At 37.3% G+C, this 22,673-nt stretch overlaps 2 protein-coding genes across 8 annotated transcripts; one reads left to right on the top strand and one right to left on the bottom strand.

Annotated features, from left to right (window-relative positions):
* Positions 1–273: 273 nt before the first annotated feature.
* LOC118272384 (uncharacterized) lies at positions 274–4,065 on the bottom strand. 2 transcript variants are annotated; one of them, XM_035588839.2, is made up of 3 exons: positions 3,695–4,065; positions 1,623–1,786; positions 274–1,291 (listed from the first exon to the last, which is right to left on the bottom strand). In XM_035588839.2, exons 1-3 carry the CDS (start codon positions 3,780–3,782, stop codon positions 455–457), a joined length of 1,089 nt encoding a protein of 362 aa, XP_035444732.1. In that variant the 5' UTR covers positions 3,783–4,065; the 3' UTR covers positions 274–454. The 2 variants fall into 2 exon arrangements, with proteins under 2 accessions (XP_035444732.1, XP_035444731.1); XM_035588838.2 differs by having other exon boundaries at positions 1,623–1,813; positions 3,695–3,997.
* An 8,375-nt stretch (positions 4,066–12,440) lies between these two features.
* LOC118272383 (zinc finger protein 846) lies at positions 12,441–21,778 on the top strand. 6 transcript variants are annotated; one of them, XM_035588833.2, is made up of 3 exons: positions 12,441–14,886; positions 15,366–15,434; positions 15,674–15,822. In XM_035588833.2, exons 1-2 carry the CDS (start codon positions 12,972–12,974, stop codon positions 15,386–15,388), a joined length of 1,938 nt encoding a protein of 645 aa, XP_035444726.2. In that variant the 5' UTR covers positions 12,441–12,971; the 3' UTR covers positions 15,389–15,434; positions 15,674–15,822. The 6 variants fall into 6 exon arrangements, 5 of the variants coding, with proteins under 5 accessions (XP_035444726.2, XP_035444724.2, XP_035444730.2 ...); XR_004783358.2 differs by having other exon boundaries at positions 12,442–14,886; positions 15,366–15,438; XM_035588837.2 differs by lacking the exon at positions 15,366–15,434 and having other exon boundaries at positions 12,454–12,676; positions 13,060–14,886; positions 15,674–21,778.
* The last annotated feature ends 895 nt before the right edge of the window (positions 21,779–22,673 follow it).

The following is a 22,673-nucleotide window of genomic DNA, read 5'->3' as shown; positions in this document are numbered from 1 at the left end:
ATACATTTCTGTGATACCTACATATTAGATAGATTTTAGACTGAAACTAGATTTGTTGGCTTATAAAATGTAATAAAAAAGAATTGTGTAAACATTTTTGTTTTTTTTTATTCATAGATGTAGATTTATTTATACTTCCCATATAATTAACTGTTGAATAGTATCTTTGTCGTACTTAAAATAAGGTCTAATTTCGTAGTAAAAGTTGCCAGTAGGTACTACTTATCTCCTCACACATTACAGTGATTTTTAAAAGAAAAAGAAATTCAATAATCATGTATAAAACTTTTACTGTAATTACATAAATGACTATAAACAATAATAGTATAAAACTAATCGTAAACATTATAAAATTACGTGCCCTACAATTTTAATTCGATTCTTAAAATTTGGATCACTTTCCCCCAATTTATTTTCCTACACTAATAAGTTTAAGAAAAGAAAACTATTCTGTTCAGCCATACGATATCACATAGCCCATGTTCCGCATCAAAGTGTCCTTGATAGCTGGCTGTAGTTCTTTCTTCATATATGTAGTCAAAAGAGTTCGTATACCTTTAGTGAATATGTCTTCCATTTCCCTCGAAATGTCTTCAGCTTCGTCCAATTCGTCGTCAGGCCTAAATAATTTACTTCGTTCGTAATTGACCCTACTTCGCGGTTCGTAAATAATGTCCCAGTTATTGTCAGCTGCTCTACTATCCACTCCCTCACTGTACAATGGTCGTGCATCAAAAGTAAACTCATCCGATCGCTTTCGTCGCTTCAAAGGCAAATTGTCCTTATTCCGAACCGAGTTTCTGTTTATATACTTCTCGCAACCGTATGCGTAAACGCTTATAAAGCCTGGCTCAACGAATTCTGAATCAGTTTTCACGTTGAATTTCCCTGGATGTTGGTTCAGAGGTCTCGTGTGGAAGCCAATTCCTGCCTTTCTTAGTCTTAGGATCATGTTACAGCCGTTGCTGCCTCGACTTCTAGCGTAGTTGTCAACAAAAGGGCCATCGATGGACCTGGATTCGGCGAAATGTCTTCTCAATCTTCGGCTGGGTGGAAGCCCTCTATCCAGGTCATTTGCATCGTATAGATCCACATTGCCACTGATCGTTATATCGTGGAACAGAAGCATGGTGTCCAGGGATACGTTTCTTGGGTCGAAGTAACATTTCTCCACTCTGACCCAGTTGCTATTTTGTGGCAGTCGTACCCTCATTCTTGTGACGTACATGTCGACGGGAGCTGATCGCATTTGCTGGTACAAACTGTAGCCATTGAGATCGATGCTTTGACTCTGCAACAAGGATATTTGTCACTAGCAAAGGTAGAAAAGTTATTAGTATTTATGTATGTATCGACGTTGGGTAGGTAATTTCTAAGTTCTCATCATAGCCGTAAATTAGTTTGATTCTATTGTCTTACTCATTTTATTTTAGTAGACTACTCTAGCGTTATTTTACAAGACATCACGCATTCTATTTCCTTTAAACCGACTTCAAAACGCACTAGGGTCTGGGACTGTCCAGAAATTCAACTCCTGACTATTGCTTGACAGTCTTGCTTACAACCACTCGACAAACAAAACAGTAGGAGACGATTAGGTTCAAAAAATTGCCATCTCTTACCAAAGGAGTGTCCAGATTCTTCGGCTGTGTCCTTTTCCGTCGCTTCATCTGGTCCAATGCGGACTCCAGGCGCGACGAGCAGCGCTCCCCTGCGATAGGCACTGTGGTCAACGGCGGTAGACCGCCAGGCCCAACTCCCAGTGGTCGGTTGTCATATCGCTTCACTTCGAACAGAGGAAGGAAACGTGACTCTGTGAAGCATAGTTTTAGTTCTACGTTAGATAGAAAATTAGGTAAATTATGTAGTTATATTAATACCCAACGATTGCAGCATATTGGCATAAACTATGAATGTAGGGACTATAGAATTTCGTCCACATACCTAGGTACATATACCGTCATATACGTAGGTACATAGTTAGATAATAGTTTTTGAATTTGTGTCTTTCTTTAACCCTTTGCCTCATGCTCCATACGTAGGAGATTCTCCTGTATCACAGGAGTTTTTACAAACACCATCACACTAGCACCTATAGATCCGAAACAACAATTTGTGGAGGACATAAATAAAAGTTCTTTACAGAATAACTGGCAGCCTAGCCATTGTTTATCTTTTCTTGGAGTCGGAGTACCTAATTAAAAAGAGTTACGTAAAGCAGGTGGGTCTCCAGATAAAAGCGTAATGACTAATGACTTATTGTTTTTGAAAATGGCACCTCTCATTCCGGTATGGAACAATTATAAAAAGGAAAATTACGAGCAGGCAAACATAAAATTGAAAGTTAACGTGTAATTATATTCTATGTTGATGTTGATCCTACAGTTTTCTCTTCCATTGTTCCATGTTCAGAGGCGTGAAAATCGTGAGCTATGCTATGTGATGACGTCAAACGTTTTGTATTAATGAGATTTACGTTTTGGGTTTACATTTTGATAAAGTTTTAGAAGTGCTTAGGTAGCTTTTTTGTTTTTTGAGCGGGGAAAATCATCTAAAGATCCCGCCTTGGGCGAGTTGGGAGGAGTGTTAGTTCTTACTGACTAAAAACCATCCCGTTCCTACAGCTACTTTTCGAGTCGGAGCCCGGTAGGCAGTCCAGCTCCGGGTCGGGTGCTTAAGTAGCTAGGTACATAGCTACTTACAGTTATTTGAAAGCTTGAAATCGCCTGGTGCATTTGGTCTAATAATTCAAATCTTTGTATCCAATCCACGGAGAAGTGGTATTTTAATTTAAAAGTCTAGCCACCTATTAAACTGAATAGGCAGGTAGGGGACTTTAAAATTGACGTAGACGGTCACGTACCGCGAAAGCGTGTGAATCGTGGGTATATTGTGATTACGAAGCGCTTTTTCCATTTAAAAGTAAACCGTATAATCTCGAAGAGTCGCTCTGATGATAGTGACTCACGTTTCGATTTTCTCTTGATCTAGTTTAACATTTGTTTACATCTTTGTTTTCGTATTTTCCCTTTTGTTCGAGAAAATTCATACTTAAATATATGCGTCGTTAAGAACCTCTAATGACTTTGGCATCGTTTTCAATAGGTACCTATGTATTTAATTTAAACAGATACCTAGTTAGGGCATTTACACATAAAACTAGAACTAAATTATTGGGGCAGATAGTTAAGTTATCTACCGAACTTTTTGTAAAAGGTGCAAGTTTCAAACTACTAAAAATATTACTTTATTTAAGTGAGTACGGTACAGCCTTTGATCATATGATTGATATGAAAAAATCGATCGGTATCAATATATTTTTAGGACAGGTATCGAATAACTTGATAAATAATGTTTTTAGGTCATATCAATTTGTTCCTAGTAGGGAATAACAAAATAAATGATAAAGCTTATCGATAAATAGGTAGGTAACTGGGTATACTTATGTGCGGATATGTGCTTTGCCTACCTGTGTAAGCTCAAAAGTACTTTTGAACGTAACGCTTGAAGGTAAGTAGAGATAAATATACATAAAATTTTCTTTATTTTTAAAAACGACTAATTACGGAAGTTCCTACTTTTTTACTAACAAAACTTTTAATAATTCCTAAATTACAGAGACAGCTAAACTATTGCAATTGTCTATTGACCCAAAACCTAATACCCACTTGTATTCCAAAACTAAGTTTGTTACCTTTTTGCACCTCTGCAGATGGAAGCTCGTTATCACTAGCCGACGCAATTTTAGCAAATAACATAAACATCCACCAGAACTTCACCATTTCTCACAATGATAAACAAACACAACTTTCAACTAGGCTGTATGAGAATGCGCCTTGTCGCGAAAAAAATGCAACTGTCAAAAAATGCCGCGAACGCCTTCCTCTCGCCGCGAAACCGAAACGTAAAATAAAGCTTGGAAGGTAAGACAATAAGAAGTGCAGTCTTCGGAACATAATCCCCGCTTGAGTCGATTGTATACTTGCTTCTAGACGATTTCGCGACAGGTGCCTAGATAGATGGCAAGTACCTAGTTACTGCGGGTGCCGGATAATCGGCGAGAGGACGATTTATTAGAGCGAAAATGAATACGTTCGCAATGTCTCCGTGATGAGCTTATTGTGAAGGACAAAAATGAGAAAAAAGTACGCAGACATACTTAATTATAGTGGATTGCTACAAAATGGAAGTTTATTTTTGGTGTTATGCAACTTGGAAGAGGAAAAATTGTTGGGCGTGTAAACTACGTAGGTACAGATAGCAGAAGATAGACCGAATTTCAGACTAAAGGTTTAACTCACCAACCTACCATATCAAAAATATTCAAGCCCAACTACCTACGTGTTCTGTAGGTGCCCACTAAGAGGCATAGGTGGAGAAACTAAAGGGATTACTGCTGCTGAAATATGGAAATACCTAAATGTTGACTTGGCTGTAAACCTATAGGTACCAATCCACATAAACCATGTCACAAGAATTAGAGAACACCATTTATCATTTATCTACTTAATACCTACTTTCTAAGTTGAACGTGCAATTTTCCAGGTTAAAACTAGAAACATATGCTCTAAATCTAGATTTTTCCATACACCTATAATATGCACGTCGGTACATAAAGCATCGTATTATTTTTTTATCAAGAGCGACATCAGCGCCGTCGACAAAACAACTAGAGTATGACGTTATTAAGGAAAGAAAATTGGGTTAAGCCGTTTAAAATTGTTGACGAAGTTGAGTGACCTCGTCAAATGCATCCATGGGTTTACTATAGATAGACTTTTACTCAGACCCTCCTCATGTCTTATCGCTGGTATTCAAATGTTTAACAGTTTTATCAAGGAGATAGCGACTTGTAAACAAATGTAGCCTTTCTTCCGTTGATGGTGATCTCGTCTCGTATTTTTTGGTCAGTGGTAAATTTTATACATACTAGGTACCTTTTTGGGGGAAGAAATCATCCAATGGTTTCTCCCGCTCCGCTCCGCTTTGGGCGAAACGAGAGGGAGTCTCAGACTCTTACTGACTAGAAACCAACCCGTTCCTGCCCCGGGAACCCCGGTAACCTGCTAAGCAGTTCGCAGTTACAGATAATACTACCTTGGAAAAAAAGACTCTTTTGTCAGTAAAGTAGTTAGTGATGTGCCATCCAAACTTTTCGTAGATACTTCTAAATTTCAGCCAGGGCCCGATTCCAGGATTTAATTAATGGTAGTTGTTTTTGCTAATAACTACCTTACCACCCACATCTTAAAGATTTCTATCACCACGCATAATCACCAGACGGCGAATATTCGTTTTGCCTATTGTTTCTAAAGCTATTGTCCCAAAATATTCCCTCTGTAATGTTTGTAACTCTCGATGGCCATTGTTACATTATTACGTTTTTTTTCTTAAGAAACTTCCGTGAAATAACGAAAATGTTGCCATTTAATTTAAGAATTTTGAGCAAGTCGTCGTAGATGTACCTACCTATTGCCAAAGACTTGTGTGATTTCTAAACATTTTTTGTGTTGTAGATAAAGAATTTTGTAACTTATACTATGTATGGTTTAACCGTCCATGTATATTCCCAAATTGGTATCTACATAGGTAAGTAGGTAGGTAACACGAAGGTAGGTGCCCCTAATATTTCATTAAACATCCTTTAGTTTAAAAATATATCTTTTGCAGGCGTATCGATTATGCTGCGTTACCATTAGTCAGTCGCTTCATAATCTTGTTGATGACGTAGGTAACAACTTGGGCGCTATGTAGGAGACAGTGTAAATATGCGCACACGTTCGGTATCCAGTTAGGTTTTCTAATTAGGAATGCAATTTGGGAAACCAGAATGTTCTGCTTTCATACAAAATAATCAAACAGGCGGACACGATGTCAGCCTGTTTCCGAATCCGAATTCCTGATTCAGAAACCTCTCTCTAGATACCCCCGAACTAAATCATACATCCACGCTTCGCCTGTCTCAATCATCCCATTCAGTAATGAAAAACTTATCAAGATTTAAGGAGCGGCCTTGTCAATCAACTGCAAAACAACGAACAAAGGGACGTTCCCTTCATTCATTGGCTGCAAAAGAAACAGTACATAGAGGCCAGCAGATCAACATACCCCATGCTAACTGCTATCAAAATAGAATTTCAATCTTGTTCTCTTTATATTAAAGTTGATAATTAAATTTGGCAGATAGGGGTTAGTTGATGTGTTGGTGATCTAATGAAACTAGGTGATCCGCTCTACGCATACAAAGATGTTCGCTCAACCGCATCGGTCCATGTATTGTTAACGAGAGCATCCGGAGTCTCCCAATCTCATTTACGGATCTTGACCTCGGTGGAGTCGTCAATCAATTTATTGACTACCTACGTAGTATGTACGTACGATATACGTTATTTATATGAGGTCCATCGTCACGCCTTTTTATCTCCGCAGAAGTGCACATTACGACATGTAATGCAGCTACGGCTAAACAATGTACACCCAACATCCACTCTTCACCATTTGTGCTATAAGTCCAATGTAATAGGGGTTATCCTATTGCCATACCTATACTGGGCACATTTCCAGACTCCGTACTACTACTGAACGATTACAGAATAAGAGAGAAATTTTCAAAAAACGGAAGTAAGTCCAGTAATATTTTGCCCGACCTGGGAATCGCACCCGAGACCCCTTGACAGGTAGTCGCACTTACGACCACTCCACCAACGAGGCAATCTTTTATGAGGACTAGAATTCTAGGTAGGTATCTACATCTAAGTAATTAGATGCGTGTCTATTTTGAACATAGTGATGCGTCAAAAACGTTTGTTTTATTCTATGTATCTGTATTTTTTTTTTGTTTAACAAAGTATGTCACCAATCTCTAAACAAGTCTGCCAAATATCCTGTTCAAATAAAACCCTAAAGTTTTGCAATTAGCCGCTTCCCTATTGGGCGGGACGAACACATGGTCCCAACAATGTCATTGTTTGGCAAATTGTGCAAGCGTGTCGGTTCGGAGCCGCAGTGGTGCAAACTGTGCTATTGTCACTGAACAATAGGGAAAGCCACGGCTGGCCCGTACGATAGACTTTATGGAGCTACGAAGATAGCGGGGTAGGTTAAACGCTACATGACATTGTATAATGTAATATATGTCATTGGGTGTTATAGGAGTGTATAGGCGGCTTTTATAGCTGGTTTACCGAAGACCCGTTGGCTTTCTTAATCTCCTTAAGGCTCTAACAAGACTATTTGAATGTGATGACAAGAACTTATCTGAAGAAGATGTAGGGAGTGAAACACCGTTTGAGTTCATAAAAATGAAATTCGATCGTCGTGAACATAAAGCTGAAGAGTTTGTTTGTGTGAACGCGCTAATCTCTAGGACTACTGGTCCGATTATAATAATTATTTTTGTGTTGGATAACGCATTTATCAAGGAAGATTACAGGCTATAAAACATCGCGTTACGATCAATAGGAGCTGAGCAGAGGTGGTAAAACCGCGCGGGAGTAGCTAGTGATGAATATATTTGTTAGTAAATTCAAACCCTCATTTTATACAGCCTTAAAGTATATTCTGTACACCTCAATCAACGTCTCTGTCTAATAAAAGGCTACATGTTAATAAAGAAGAAACCACAACAATGGTTTCCCAAAACCGGTTTAAGCACGCCATTCTCACAGCCCGACACGTGTACAACAATTTCTATGAACTAGGTCCATGCCATTGTCGTATTTTTGAAAAAAAATCCCGCGTCCGCGTATGTAAACAACAATAATGAAATATTATTATTACGTAAACTAGCAGATTGCTTTAAAACGATCGTTATACGGATTGCAAGCGCTTTTATGTGCATTTTGCTCACAATGATGACGGATGATGTCCCCGTGTTACGTAATACGCAATGCGATTGTCTCGATAGGGTGGCCATTGAACCTTTGATAAAAATCATCATTCTGCACTTCCCAATAGTTGACTGTTAGAGAATGCTCATGGCATTCATTGCGCCAATTTCACAGTGTGCGTGCAATAAAGTTTTAAATAAATAAATAAGAATATCTTAGTAACGTTTATACATGATGCCTATATGTAGATAGATAGATAGAGACAAGTAGGTAAATTACCTATTTACCGCGTAATCTAAATAGACGTCTATATCCCGGAATACATCGATCTGCATAGCAATTAGGAAACTTGTCGACCCTGATAACTTTATGTCGAGATCGATCAGATTCAATAATAAAATAAAATAATTATTGGAAATGCATCAAGTGGTATGTAAATACTATTGACACCTGCTAGGCTATTCTGTAATTTTATTGTCAATTCGAAACATTTGAAGAGAGCTCGATCGCATTCTCATCCGTCATTGGTTAAGATTATTCTCACAACCAATAGACATGGCGAACCGCGAATCCTCAATCGAGCTCACTTTTGAATGTTTCGAATTAACGGAATAGTTTAGTTGAATATGGTCATCCCTGATTATCGTCACTACTGGCACTCGACACTGGCAGTTTAGTCGACAACACTTTATTGGAGAGTGGGTTGCTGTCATTGCAGAGGTAAGTCCCCTGTTTGAGGAGTGGCTAGAGAGGCGCCATGGCGTCCTCACCTACCGCCTGACGCAGGTGCTTACCGGACACAGGAGTTTCGGTAGGTTCCTGTTTTTGATTGGGCGGGAGGAAACGCCCGGATGTCATCACTTCGAAGACCGCCCGGAGGACACGGTGGAACATATAACATAACACATATAACATCAGAAACAGGAACCTACCGAACCTACACACATTGTTTGTACACGTGGTGGTGCAGATGAATAATACTTTGCGGGGCTCGTACGCCAAAAACTATTGATTTTATGAAAAAGTTATCAATAATAAATTGTAGGAAATTTTTTCTAGTTTAATTTTGTAGATAAATATTTTTTCGTAAAATGCGTCGGAACGGAGATATTAATAAAAAACCGTTTACAAACAATGTGTGTTGTACAAACAGGGGAGTTTCGGTAGGTTCCTGTTTCTCATGTTGTATGAGTTATATGTGTTATGTTATATGTTCCACCGTGTCCTCCGGGCGGTCTTCGAAGTGATGACACCCGGGCGTTTCCTCCCGCCCAATCAAAAACAGGATCCTACCGAAACTCCTGTGTCCGGTAAGCACCTGCGTCAGGCGGTAGGTGAGGACGCCATGGCGCCTCTCTAGCCACTCCTCAAACAGGGGACTTACCTCTGCAATGACAGCGATGCTCCAACCATCGGTTGCGACAGTCGTTGCTGCACTAAAAATTGTTTGTAGACGTCATGGTGCAAATGAATAATACGTTGCGGCAATCGCACGCCAAAAACTATTGATCTTATGACAAAGTTATCAATACTTACATTGTAGGAAATTTTTTCTAGTTTAATTTTGTAGGTGTATATTTTTTCGTAAAATGCGTCGGAACTCTAGATATTAATTAAAAACCGTTTTTAGGCGCCATTTTTCCAATATGGTGGCGCGAGCGGCGGGTGTACGAGGTGGCAAAGTTGAAATTCGAAAAGAGCATACCCAAATTTATAAATTCACCAATTTTCAAAACTCCCGGAAAACATTCCAGGTAAAACTACCAAATGACTGGACTAATTGGAAATACAACATTTGAAATGAGCTCGTTCGCAGTCTCAGCTGTCATTGGTCATGACATGACATGCAAAACCGTGAATTCGCGATCAAGCTCACTTCAAATGTTTCGAATTGATAATTAATTACAGAATAGCTTAGCTGAAGATGGCCATCCCTGATTATCGTCACTCGCAGTATAGTCGACAACACGTTATTGGAGAATCGGTTGCCATACAAGAAAGAAAAATCCCTCATAGCAATGATTTTCCACCCTAACTATAACTTTAAAATTAACTAAATAATTACATGAACGTTGATTACTTGAACATTTAGGTTATCTACCACGGAGAAACCGGCGAAACGGCAACGACAACGGACGCGATGTGGCAACGATTTCATAGATTTGAAGATAATATGACATAAACCTACATAAACATAAGAACCAGGCTATCATTAAAACAATTCAGTTTATATAAAACTAACTATGTAACCACCAGCTGATTAGAATTAGGTAAGAATAGAAATACCTACACTTATCTTTCTTCACAAAAATTCGGCTCAAGAAAATGTCCTCCAATTGCAAACAAGATCTGCCTAACTAATAAAATAAATGCTCTAACTAAGTTCATTATATAAAATCCAACTCATCAAATAAAATACGTTCACAATCGCACCTATCTCTAACATTATGTACTTACATGTATTTTTATTTATAGAGGTGTATATCAAACTCGTTATCTTTAACTATTATCAGCCGTCAACCCCAGGGGAGCCCAACATCTGGCAGCGAGGTCGAAGTCACCTACACCTACATAGTATGAAGATAACACGAACCACTTAGTAAAACGAAAAATAAACAGGATTTTTATCAAGGAATGATAAGGGTTAAAACATGGTTTAAAGTTCAGCTTATTATCTATTAAGTAGATTCTTACTTACTTAAAAGTGTACCTTACTTAGAAAGGCCCTCAATAGGTAGATACGTAGATTCGTTAGTAGTAGGTGGCTTAATAACTTACTTTTAACATGTCGGTGGATTTGGCTACTATAGAATTTTAAATTAAAAGTTAAGCTATGTCTCTTGTGCTTATTTAAAACCTCTACCTCCAGACCACCAAATATTCGGAGCTGTGGACTACCCAGCGGGTTTACCGGAGCTCCGGCTCGAAAAGCAGGAGAAGGAACGGGGTGGTTATTAATCAGTAAGTATGACACTCCCTCTCGGCTCGCTCAAGGAGAGAGAAGTCATTGGATGATTTTCCTCACTCAAAAAAAATTTCGTATGAGTATGAAGAAATGTTTATATCAAGGCTCTAAATTCATAAAAGGTAAACATAGTGATCTTATCAGAAATACATCATGTCTGGAGTATTTTTAATTTTATCTTAAACTAACATCGTAATTAGGTCTAAAAACAACGCCTGAAGTAATTAATCAAATCTGTTAATCATCATCAACACACCAGCCCGTGGCAGGAACAGTCCACGCTACCTATAGGATTATGAGCTCCCTACACATAAGAGGATTTACCATCACTTCCACGCTTCATGACGACACCTAGACCCGAAACTACAATTTATGGATCAGAAGAGTTATTCCGTTGTCGGGAATCGAATCCGCTACACGTTGTACGGCAGTCGGTTGCATAGCCACCATAGTCATATTGCTTTGATTCCGTCAAATTTGTATCCCTCAACTCTTGAGACTCCCCGGTCCCATGGGAAGAGTACGGTGGCAATCATATTCTACTCTGTCATCACAATTGTTTAACAATCAAACAAATCTATACATATATAGAATAGGTATAGCATTAATTCGATACATTGTTTTTTTAAACAATTAGAACGTTGATGTCTTTACAATAGTCGCTGACTTTGGTTTAGGAAAGACATCAACGCATTTGAAAATCTTGAACACCGTATGTAAGTAGGTGTAGATGGTATAATTACTTAAATATAAGAACTAAAAGTATTGTTAGATAATATTTTAAGATAATATCTAGCGAAATGCATAAAGATTTGGTTCTAAAACACTACATTTTTAAACCGCAAACCCAAAAACAATATCGAGAAATTAAACAATTTGGCTAGGTGACAGAAACTGAATTATTAGAACAGAAACCTTATAGAACTCCTAAATCCTATTAAAAATGAGTAATAACTGAGTACTAAGTATGATTCATGTCCTTTAAGGACTCGAAACCAAACCGCCTATAACAATCTAACATTGGATTTGATGTATCTTACCGAGGCAATTGTACTTGTTAATGAACAAGCAATGAATTTTAATAGACCCAGTATGTAATTCCAATTAGATTTTATCACTTTTAATCGTCTTTATTACCTCCAGTTAAGGTGGTAAATGAAATATTTTCGATCATGCCAAGGTCTATGATCATCCTCCTGCCTTATTTGATTGAATAATGGCACCAGTATGTACGCATTGCCTCGGTCGGAGTCTATAAATAATCTGGTCCATGATTGGACGCAGTGCTAAACAAAATTGTATTTCTGTGTTGAGTACTGCTACCGCCCGGGCGCGCAGTAACGCAGTTGTATGTAAAGATAACTTTTATTTTTTACGAATGTTTACATAGTCCTACTAGTGTGTACGCTGCCTTAAAAGACTCGTGTGTGAAGTTTTACAAAATTTATCAAGAGATGTCGCTACTAGTGAGCACAAAAATTTTATAAAGCGGATAGATATAGCTCTAAAATTTTAAATATATTTTACATTAAGTTTGATAAATACAGTGATAAATAAAGTAAATAGATTTAAAGAGTGAGTCCGTAAATAAATTTGGTTTTTATGATTGTTTCCTCATTGGTGATCTAGATGTCGCTACTATCTCATTAAGTTTGACAGAACTTACATCTGCTATCTCACTCGCACAGTTAATTAATCACTCTCAAGAGTCGAGTTTTAATTTTGTTCATCATTTCGTATCGTTTATTTACTAGCATTGCAGTGTTTTGTGAATATAAATATTTATGGTGTACTTGGAATCTTATTGGTAATGACGTGAGTAGTATAGTGAGCCGTGCAACAAACGCGATGCGATGGATTGGTGTGTAATATTCGATACAAGGTAATGGGCGATGTTCTCGTTATTATAAAGACAAAAGGCTCGTCCTTCACACATTAGTAGAGCATCGTTGTGCAAACAATCTGTTATCTACACGCCGCGTAATGTTAGAGGTGATTATTGAAATGCTAATAACGTTCCACTGCATGTAAGTACGGCGAGCCGAAGCGCGCTCTTTAATAACTTCACCCGCGCAAGCAAAGACGTTTAATTACTAACTCCTCTTGATTGGTGGTGGGTCTCTATCGCTTCATGCTGTAACCGGTAATATAGTACAGCTTACTAATAAGACAAAACTATGGCTAACGTAAAGAGTAGATTAAAAGCACCCAAAAGTGCATCTACGAAAAAGAAGAGAGGTCGTAAACCTAAAAAATCGTTGGCAGGTCCGAAAAAATCGGAGTCGAAGAAAAATAATAATAGTGACAGTGTAAACACGGAGCCAGCCAAGGCTAGTGATGAACCGCAGGCTCCAGTTAGTGCAAGGAACAATATTCAATTAAAAAAAAGTGATGTGGTCATGAAACGACCGAGCTCGCGCAAGGTCATGACGCCCGATGAAAAAGTAATATTTATATTGAAACACGGACATAAACTTAAGGAAAAGTTTATAACTAAACCTCCTGTGCCCGTCAAACCAATACAACAAAATGAATGTCCAGTTACTGAGCCACCAAAAAATAAGATTCAAGTGCCAGAGAGTGATCTCCCTCAGCTATCAAAATGTGGCCGTATTAAAAAGAAATCTAAATGTGACATGACACTCATTGACAGTATATTGAAAGGGGAACTGATGATCAAAGAACGGCCCAACGGTAAAGACATGTCTCCTGAGCCGGTACCATCAAGTTCACCTCCACCAGTGCGTGTAGACAATAACAATGACATAGCATTAACTAACCAAAATAAAACCATTCAAGACTTATCCGATGATGAATATCAAATATCAGAGGAGATGTCCGTCTCATCCGAGGAAGGTTCAGACAACAACTGTTTAAATGATTCAAGTCCTGATTCTGGTAACAAATCTAAAGACAAAGACCCTACATATCCTAAACCAAGGCATGTGAAATTGAAAAATGGTGTAATATTAAACTTATTGAATTTTGAGTGCGATATCTGCCACAGAACATTTAACAGAAAATGTTCTTTACGCAGACACATGTATATTCACCTCGGTATGAAACCATATAACTGTCGTGAATGTCGCCAGGCATTCTGGAACCCCCAAAAGTTGCAGGATCACACCAACCTGTACCACAAGACCAACGGAGAAGACACAGAGCTGTTCATCTGCAACTATTGTGACAAACCATTTCTAGTGAAAGAAAACTTGCAGAAACATCTGGACACTCATACAAAAGCTGAGAATTCATTCAAATGCATTTATTGTAACAAAGTGTTTGGTTACCACATCATGTTGATGCAGCATGAGAAGAAACACATGGTGAAGGGGCGTCATGAATGCACCCTGTGCAGCATGTCGTTCCGCTGTCGCAACCGCCTGTACATGCACGTGAAAAGCCACCTGAAACTCAAAGATTTCATTTGTCAGTATTGTGGGAAAGAGTTTTTGCTCCATAACTCTCTGAGGCGCCATGTCGAGGTGTGCCACGGCGGGCACAGGATCGTGTGCCCGATCTGCAATAAGAATTTGAAAGGTCATTTGACGGAACACATGCGCACCCATGAGAAGAAACGGCCCCATGTTTGTCCAGAGTGTGGACAACGCTTTACACAGTCCACCCAACTAAATGTACATCGGCGAGCGCACACGGGAGCCAGACCGTACCCGTGCCGAATATGCAAACGATTCTTTTCACATTCGAACGCACTTATGCTACATATCAGACGTCACACGGGAGAGAAACCATTCCCCTGCCCAATGTGCCCAATGTCCTTCTCCCAACTACCACACATGAAAACACACATGCGTAAAATACACGGTAAGGAGAACCCTTACAAGTGTTCTAATTGCGACTCTTTTTACAAGCTCAAAGCGCAGCTGGATGTGCACTCAAAGACATGTACAGCGGCGCCAGCGCCCGCAGCAGAGACTCCTGCCGTTGAGCCCGCCCAAGGTAAAAAGAAAAGGTCCAAGAAAGGCGAGGAAGAGATAGAGGTGGAATCGTCGATGACTCTGTCTCGCATGAGGTTCCTGTTGGCTCTACTGCTCACGATGATCGCAACCAAAGAAAAACTCAAATACTTAGGTGCGTAAACTTTTCTTTCATACGAGTTTGTTTACACTACTCTCATAATATTGGCACTGTTTTTATTATTATTTTGTGTGGAGTACATTGCTTAGTGTGTCCGCCATAACGGGAGCTCATATCGAAAATACGTGCACAGCTCATAGTCATTTTCAGACTGGCAGAATGTTGAAAACCTAATGTTGACTTTTAATAATATTGTCTGGTACATAAGACATCAACGCGTTTCCATTCAGGTCGCATCATCGTAGGTCATTGAATTTAATCGAAGTAACAAGGTCGTAATAACAAATGCGCCGTCATTGAAAATGCAAGTGCGATCGAACCGAACAAACATTACTTTACGAAGCACTATAGTATTTATTCACTGGGTTGCGAAATCGTGTGCTGTGTACCGAGTTTTGTGTGCTTATGTGAAGTGCAGACTTGTTGGCACGTTGTCCATTGCATAGCTTATATCATCATGGTTTTTATTCTAGAGAACAAACTCGTCGTTGTATGACGACTGACGAGTTTCCGACGTGGTATACATTATGAGTAATAATTTCGTGAGTGAGTTCATTTTCCATTGTGTTGTTAATTTTTGGTGTTGGTCGGTGACGGAGGGTAAATGTAGGTTATCGGGAAATGGAGGTTGATGTTTGTTTACGTAAGAATTTGCGGGCGTTAGCTATGCGTTGGGTAATGGTGGTGGCCGGGCTCAATTCTAATCTATTATGGACTATTATAAGCTTTGTAAATAAGCTGTTGAGTCGCGAAAAATGTGTAACATGTGTTTTTCTGACAGGGTTCAACAAGAGGCTCGTTGATGAGATCCTCATCGAGTCCTTGGAGGGTATGGGCCGAACTCCTTGCAAGGACGAGACGCTTCCACCGCTGAAGCGTCTGAGGCGGAACATCGAGATGTTGCTAATTAAGACGGTGCCCAAAGACCAGATGGAGAAATTCAAGAAGGAAAGTAAGTCTACTGAGGACATTCTGGAACTATTGACTACTGAGAAAGATAAGTAGAACATGGTTTTCATTCAAACATTAAGGTAAGCGTGCACTACAACAGGGGCGGGTCACAAATACGGCGCGAAACAAAAGACGGACCGTCTTGCGACAAAAAAGTTTTAAATCCAAAAAAGGTCGCACACGTGTTGACACAATGTATTCACCGACACGTGTGTAACTAAACCTTTTTTGTTACGAACTCATTTTATGATGTTACTCGTAGTAGAATGAATAAGGCGTGCGATGACGTCGGTTTAAAAAAAAGTCCTGTATATTTTTATACAGTCATGTAAGATACTGTGAATTTTGTGGGGCATGTTTTATTTTAGACTTTAAATAAACATGTGTATCGTTGCGTGTGTTCTTAAAACAAAGGCGCTTCCATTTTGAGCAGTCCTTAAGGCAATAAAAGCGTCAATAATAACATTCAAGAAACATTTCATCGTTTGCACAAACAGTACAACATGAAATAAGACTTTATAGTTATAAAAATACGGTTTAGACAATTCTAAACCGTATTTTTATAACTATACTTTTAAAAACTCTTCTAGCAATCTAGAAGAGTTTTTAAAAGTGCATTTTTGTTCGCCCGCCCTAGTAGTGCTTGCTTGTTATTGGTGCATTAGATCTGTTGAAGTGTTTAGCACCAGATGTAGTATATTGATATCATTAATTTATATTTCTCGCTATTTATGTATCATTCATTTATTTATAAAAAAAAATTCAGAGACTTAAGCTTTGGTTTCTAAAAAGCGACAGTGTTTTTGAAGTAATTTGAACCCAATACCCATACAATAGTGTACATTTTTGTATAGTGGCTGTTACATTTCAAATAATCTGATTAGTTTTTGTGGTTTGACCTTTCTCTAGGTAGAAAATTACATATTTTTATAATAACTATCGTGAGACATACTAAATTAACTAAAAATCACAGTTTACTCACGTAAACTATGTCTGTGACTCGAAACTAGTAGAGCTTTTCTCAATTAATTTACGTGAGAAAACCGTGATTTTTAGAAAACTACATTAGCAGCATTTTTTTATTTATTTTAGGGATTTGTCTCTTATAGACAACATCCCTCAGTGTCGTTAAAATCACAATAACTATAAGATTCAGCATTTTAGAAACCAAAGGATATTTAAGGAGGTTGTCACTCACGAAGTTTTTACCATTGGATCAATATTATATAGACTATAAAGTTACTAGTACTGTAGTGTGTGGACTGTTATATTATTGTATTTCTGTGTAATAGGTGTTGTGTGTAGAAACTCGAGTTATCCTCGTGTCGTTCGCAATAAACCAGTGTTGATTCATGGTTAATGTTGTAGAACATTTGTTTTGAAGAGAAATCATACATAAGAGACTAATTTGTGACAGAAGTCGCACATAGACGATCGACGATCATATCAACGGATGACGTCATAAATCCTACATAGCACATATGAACTTCGCATGTAGTGAAAAATCCCAACGAACAATAGTTGGGCAGAAATCACACTAGTCATGATTGGAGGAAAATCGCCTGGTTGGAGGAACCTCATTTTCTTAGGGATCTTTACTCTTTGTTCCCTAAAATTTAAAAGTGCATTATGTATCGAATTTGCAGGAGTGGTGAACAGCGTCGAGTATTGTTAGAAGCCATTTAAGTGCTAAAGCAAAGTAAAAAAATATGACAGAAAATGTACAATTGAGGATATTGTCAAGTTTATCCTCGTTGGTAATATTACCTGTTGATAGATGTCTTGAAATGTGTCATAGATTTTATAGTAAAAATTTTACCTTTCAATTCTTTATTAAATGGTAGCATTTTGACGTTTTAGTATGAATATCTATTAAAATAAATGTCACATTTAAATTCCTACTTGCTCTACTCTACTTAGGCACTATAACTTATACGCGCAAATGATACAAGGTGATCGAGTTATTGACAAAGGTTGTAACATCCCATATCATCACTAAAGCAATTTATTAATAATTCTATCATTAATTTAATAATAACTTCAATGAGTGACAACCCTTATGATAAAACATCACTTTTTAAATTATTAATGTAATATTAAGTAGAATCTTACACGTAATTGTAGGATAAAAGGTTTCTTCGCTAAGTACATACATTATAATAATAAAATTTTAATGGAATCTGCCCATTAAAATATTTTCCTAAGTGCTTTTCAAGCTTTACATGCGAGACAATATTATATATAATGTCAATTTCTTAATCTTAACTTAAATTAATGTTATAATGTTTTAAAACGTCCATTCGACATATTGAATACAAGAAATGTTTTATCTTTATATCATAAAATTAAACACATTAGGTGTATTGAAAAAATAAACATAGTTATTGTACAATGGGTAGATTCCTATACAAAATATTAGGGGGTAAAATACATTAAATGAATGTGTTGAAGATATACCATAATAATGGTCAATAGTGGCAGTATCGCAGCTGGCTGACTGAACAGCATATCATTGCGTAATTAAAAAAACACATTTGACATTTATGTATAGCTGTCAATGTGACATTACTTTTGGCGGTAAATTAGCACAAAAGTTATGCAGCGTTTATTGATTCACTGTGACCTCTAAGTTTGTTCAGATGTTTCATTTCATTGAGAGTATGTTATGAAATAATATTGTCTGGTTTTCAATGACGTGTGAAATTCTTGCAAATATATTTTTCTAAATGCTTGCCTAGTGTGTTTTGCAAGTGCCTTAATTAGTAATTCTATTAAGTACAAATAATCATTTCAGTTTTTTATTATCTAGGTAATAAACATTTTCTACTTGTTTATAGATATTATAAGCTTTACACAACCAGTTGCGATGCCGCCATATTTAAAATTTTATCTTTGCTACTCCTATGTGACTTGCCATTTTGAAAAAAGTGATTATCCCAAAGAAAATAATCGTACTGCATTTTAAAATATAATTTTATTTATCTTAGTTTTAATATAATGTCAATGTATGTAGCATTCCTGTGTAGAATGAGTGTGCCATTGAATTTAGGAATGATTGAACCTAATAATTTGTGAATAAATAGACTTCAGGGTGTTAGGGAAATCGTTACTGTAATGCGTAGACATAGGGTTGCTTTTTGTGCAAACTTTACACTTCGCATTTCATTTTACTCGAAATTGTGACGTCATTAGACGGTGTTCCTACGCTTTGAAAGAAAAGTAATTTTGTTTTTAAATATTTTAAAGTTTTAAAGCGTTGCTTTTTTAGCTTTATTTATTAGGATTCTCATATTATTCGTTATTTATTTGTATGTGTAATTTAAATAGTTTTTACTTTTTATTGGTGTTCATTAAGTTTTATCTGAGAATGACCGGTTATTCTTTGTTGCGTTTATTAATTGGTGGAACGAATTTCGACCTTACTGCTAAAACAATAGGCTCTAATATAATAACATATTGCATTGAAATGAACCGAAAATGTATTCAGTTTCACAGACAAGACCTTCATAGCAGAGAGACAACAGATGGTATAATTAGTTCTGAAATAATTAGAGAAATACATATACATAAGTTCGTTGCAGACTGAAAGCTAAGTTAATATTAACTTACATTGTAAAAACTTTAGAATACACGCTTGACGCTGTGGATGGAAAACCAGCTGCTGAGCAACGTCTTGTAGGTTGCATCCCCGCCCTTACAGGTACTGAAGGTGGTTTAAGTGAGGTAAAATTCCCACACTCCCTAGTCTTTTATGTCCAGAATGCTAGACGCCTCATGAAGATTTCCCCTCGTCATAAAAAAAAGGCTTCATTCCCGCACGGAATAACTCTTTGTGTAATCCACAAATTATTGTTCCTGCTCTCGCTGTAATGTGTATCCTTTTAACACTTTAAACGGCAAGCCGGTGACCGACGTTACGGAGGTTTTGCCTTCAACAGTTTTCTATTAAACGCATCCACGACAAAAGAAAAAATCTTAGTGTGGGACCACATTATTTATAAATCAACAGTTATTAAAACTAATCGTTAGTCTACAACAAGCTTATTTCTCTTTGTATTTTACTGGTTAATTATACGTATAGGTATAATGCCAGGCCTGCACGTGAACAAAAGGAAATTACAGTAGAACTCCAATTATCCGAACTCCGACTATCCGAATCGCCGATTATCCGAATCACAAAAATTGTCAAAAAAAGTCTAAGTGCGCTATTATTCCCCCCCCCTCGCGAAGCCAGTGTTTGTCAAGTCTTGACTTGACTTGTCTTAACTTGCCGTTGTGCCTACGCTGACTTCCCCCGCAATTTAATTCAATAAAAAAATAGTGCAATATCAAAACGTAGCTTTTATTCTCTTCAATGGCAATTTTTTTGAAAAAATCCGATTATCCGAATATTTGATTATCCGAATGGGTCCCGGTCCCCATTAATTCGGATAATTGGAGTTCTACTGTACTTCGTTCGGATCATTGAGTGCGCGCGTAAAACCTGTGACGCGTGTGACGTCACGGTCCGGTGCGTGTGCGCAGCCTGTGGCGACAGGGTTATTATGTTCGTATTATGTTGAAAGCTGTAGCTGTTGAAACCTACAAAGCGGAATTGTAACCAATATATGAGATTTTCTATGGAAAGTAATCAAATTGTATTTGTACATGGCTTTTAAATTCTTGAATGTTACTAGAGTACTAGAAAAAACAAAACAAATTGGTACTTTAGGGAACAGAGATTGTTAGAGTATCGCCACAGTACTTTTTTGAGATTAAGGAACAAGGAACACTATTGAAATAACTCTCTAACACTGCTTAAGAATATAATGTGTCAGTCCATTCATGTTTCCTATTTGTTCGCTAAACTTCATCTTAATCTGTTCAGTCGTTTTTATGTAACAAACGTACAGATAATCTTACAATGAAACTTAGTATCGGTAACGTAACTCCGTGTAATCGATAACAAAAGAATTATCAATGGACAACTAGTTCTAAGGTCGTTTCGTGTAAAAACCTACTCGTACTAATGAACGCAACAAAAGAACACCGTTTTTAAACCAAATTATTGTTAAATTATGTTTTCGTGTCAGTGCCATTTGTTGTTATTCTTATTTTAATGAAGAAGAATATTATTAAGAACTATTCTGTACTGGATTTTTGTGTAAAAACTAAGTATCGTGAAATATAGGTACAAACAATAATAAAAAAATGCAGCTTACTCATGTGACGTCACACAGCTCTCGATTATGAGCTCCGTTTTGCCTTGAAACCAGACGAGCTTCTTTGAAAATTTTACGTGTGTGAGTAAGCTGTATATTTTAATTAATTCTATATTGTATTTATATTTAAACTGTCAAACAATTCCCTTAAACCAAAAATGTAACTAATTCCATTGCTTTATTTAATATTTTTTACGATTAGAAATAATAATATGCACTTTAATTATGAGCGTTATTTTTTAAAGTTGTTTTTGTTTAATGTGATGGAATGATTGTTATGGTTGTGTCACTGAAAATTTAAATTTATTTTTGTTTAGCAATGCACATACAATACGTAGTTTTCTGGTTGTGTAGCCATTTGCATGGAAGGTTTTTTATTATTTTTCATTATTTTGCACGCTCATAAATTTAAATTATTTTAATAATAAAATACACAAAAGGTGCCACTAAGTTGTGTTGCCCTGAATTCTGCCATTTTCATAGTTTTATATGTATATTTTATGTTATTTTGACGTTAAGTACCTATAAGAGAAATAAATGTACCTATTTAAAAAAAATAATTACAGTACGGATGAAATATCTTGGTCTGTTTAAAGTTGATAACAATGCAAGAGGAAAATTAAAATAATTTCCAATGAGGGCTACCATTTTTTTAACTCACCAGACGGTAGTAAATATAGCTTGAAGTCTGTTTGTCCAATCACTTTAGCTGTCAAAAATTGAGTGTCCGATAGTTTGTTTTTTTTCGAGGGGGAGGGGGATCATCTATCGACTTCTCCAACCTTCGGCGAAACGAGAAGGAGTATCAGACTCTTACTGACTAAAAACCACCTCGTTCCTACTCCAGCTTTACGAGCCGGAGCCCCGGTAACCCGCTAGGCAGTCTATTGGACAACCGGACCTCAAGCTGTATTAGCATAGCACTATTCGGTAAGTAAATTAAAGGTAGCCCTTATTGTAACTCATAAATTGTATAAAGAGTACACTTTTTACAGGTCAAGACATTTTACTCGTATTATAAGTGGGTTGAGGGTTAGCCAAAGAATTGCCCACCTAGGAGTTATTAGTAGTCAAACAACTGTACCTATATTTACGTGTGTGTGCAACTTAGGGCAGTATTCGAATAGTAACAGTTTATATTTACAAAGTAGAGTTCGGATACTGGCCAAAAGTACCAAAGAATAATAATAGAGATATAACTAACATTAAATTGTATTGTAACTGAGTTACATGTGTTTTATTCCGATGTTATTTCCTTGCAGTACGTGAGCGATAAGTTTAATGCAATACTTGCAAAGTTGCATTACGAAATACTCCCCTATGGTTTACGAAGTAAAGATAGAAAGTAAAATCTGAAGTACATAAATACAATTCCTGATTGAATTTACTTCAGATTTTTTTTATTATGGTATAACCCCGTGAACGAGCAAACGGATCACCTGATGGTAAGCAATCGCAGCCGCTCATGAACACCCGAAACACCGAAGGTGTTGCACGGCAAGGGTTGTTGGGGAATCGGGAAGGATTGGGAAGGGGGGAAATTGGGCCTCCGGTAACCTCACACACAACGCAAGCGTTGTTTCACGTCGGTTTTCTGTGAGGCCGTGCTATCACTTCGTTCGAGCCGGC

The sequence above is a fragment of the Spodoptera frugiperda genome, chromosome 4 (genome assembly GCF_023101765.2).
Source record: "Spodoptera frugiperda isolate SF20-4 chromosome 4, AGI-APGP_CSIRO_Sfru_2.0, whole genome shotgun sequence".
In the NCBI taxonomy this organism is placed as follows: Eukaryota; Metazoa; Arthropoda; class Insecta; order Lepidoptera; family Noctuidae; genus Spodoptera; species Spodoptera frugiperda.
Note: the sequence above shows the minus strand (reverse complement) of the source record. Positions and strands in the feature narration are given on the sequence as shown.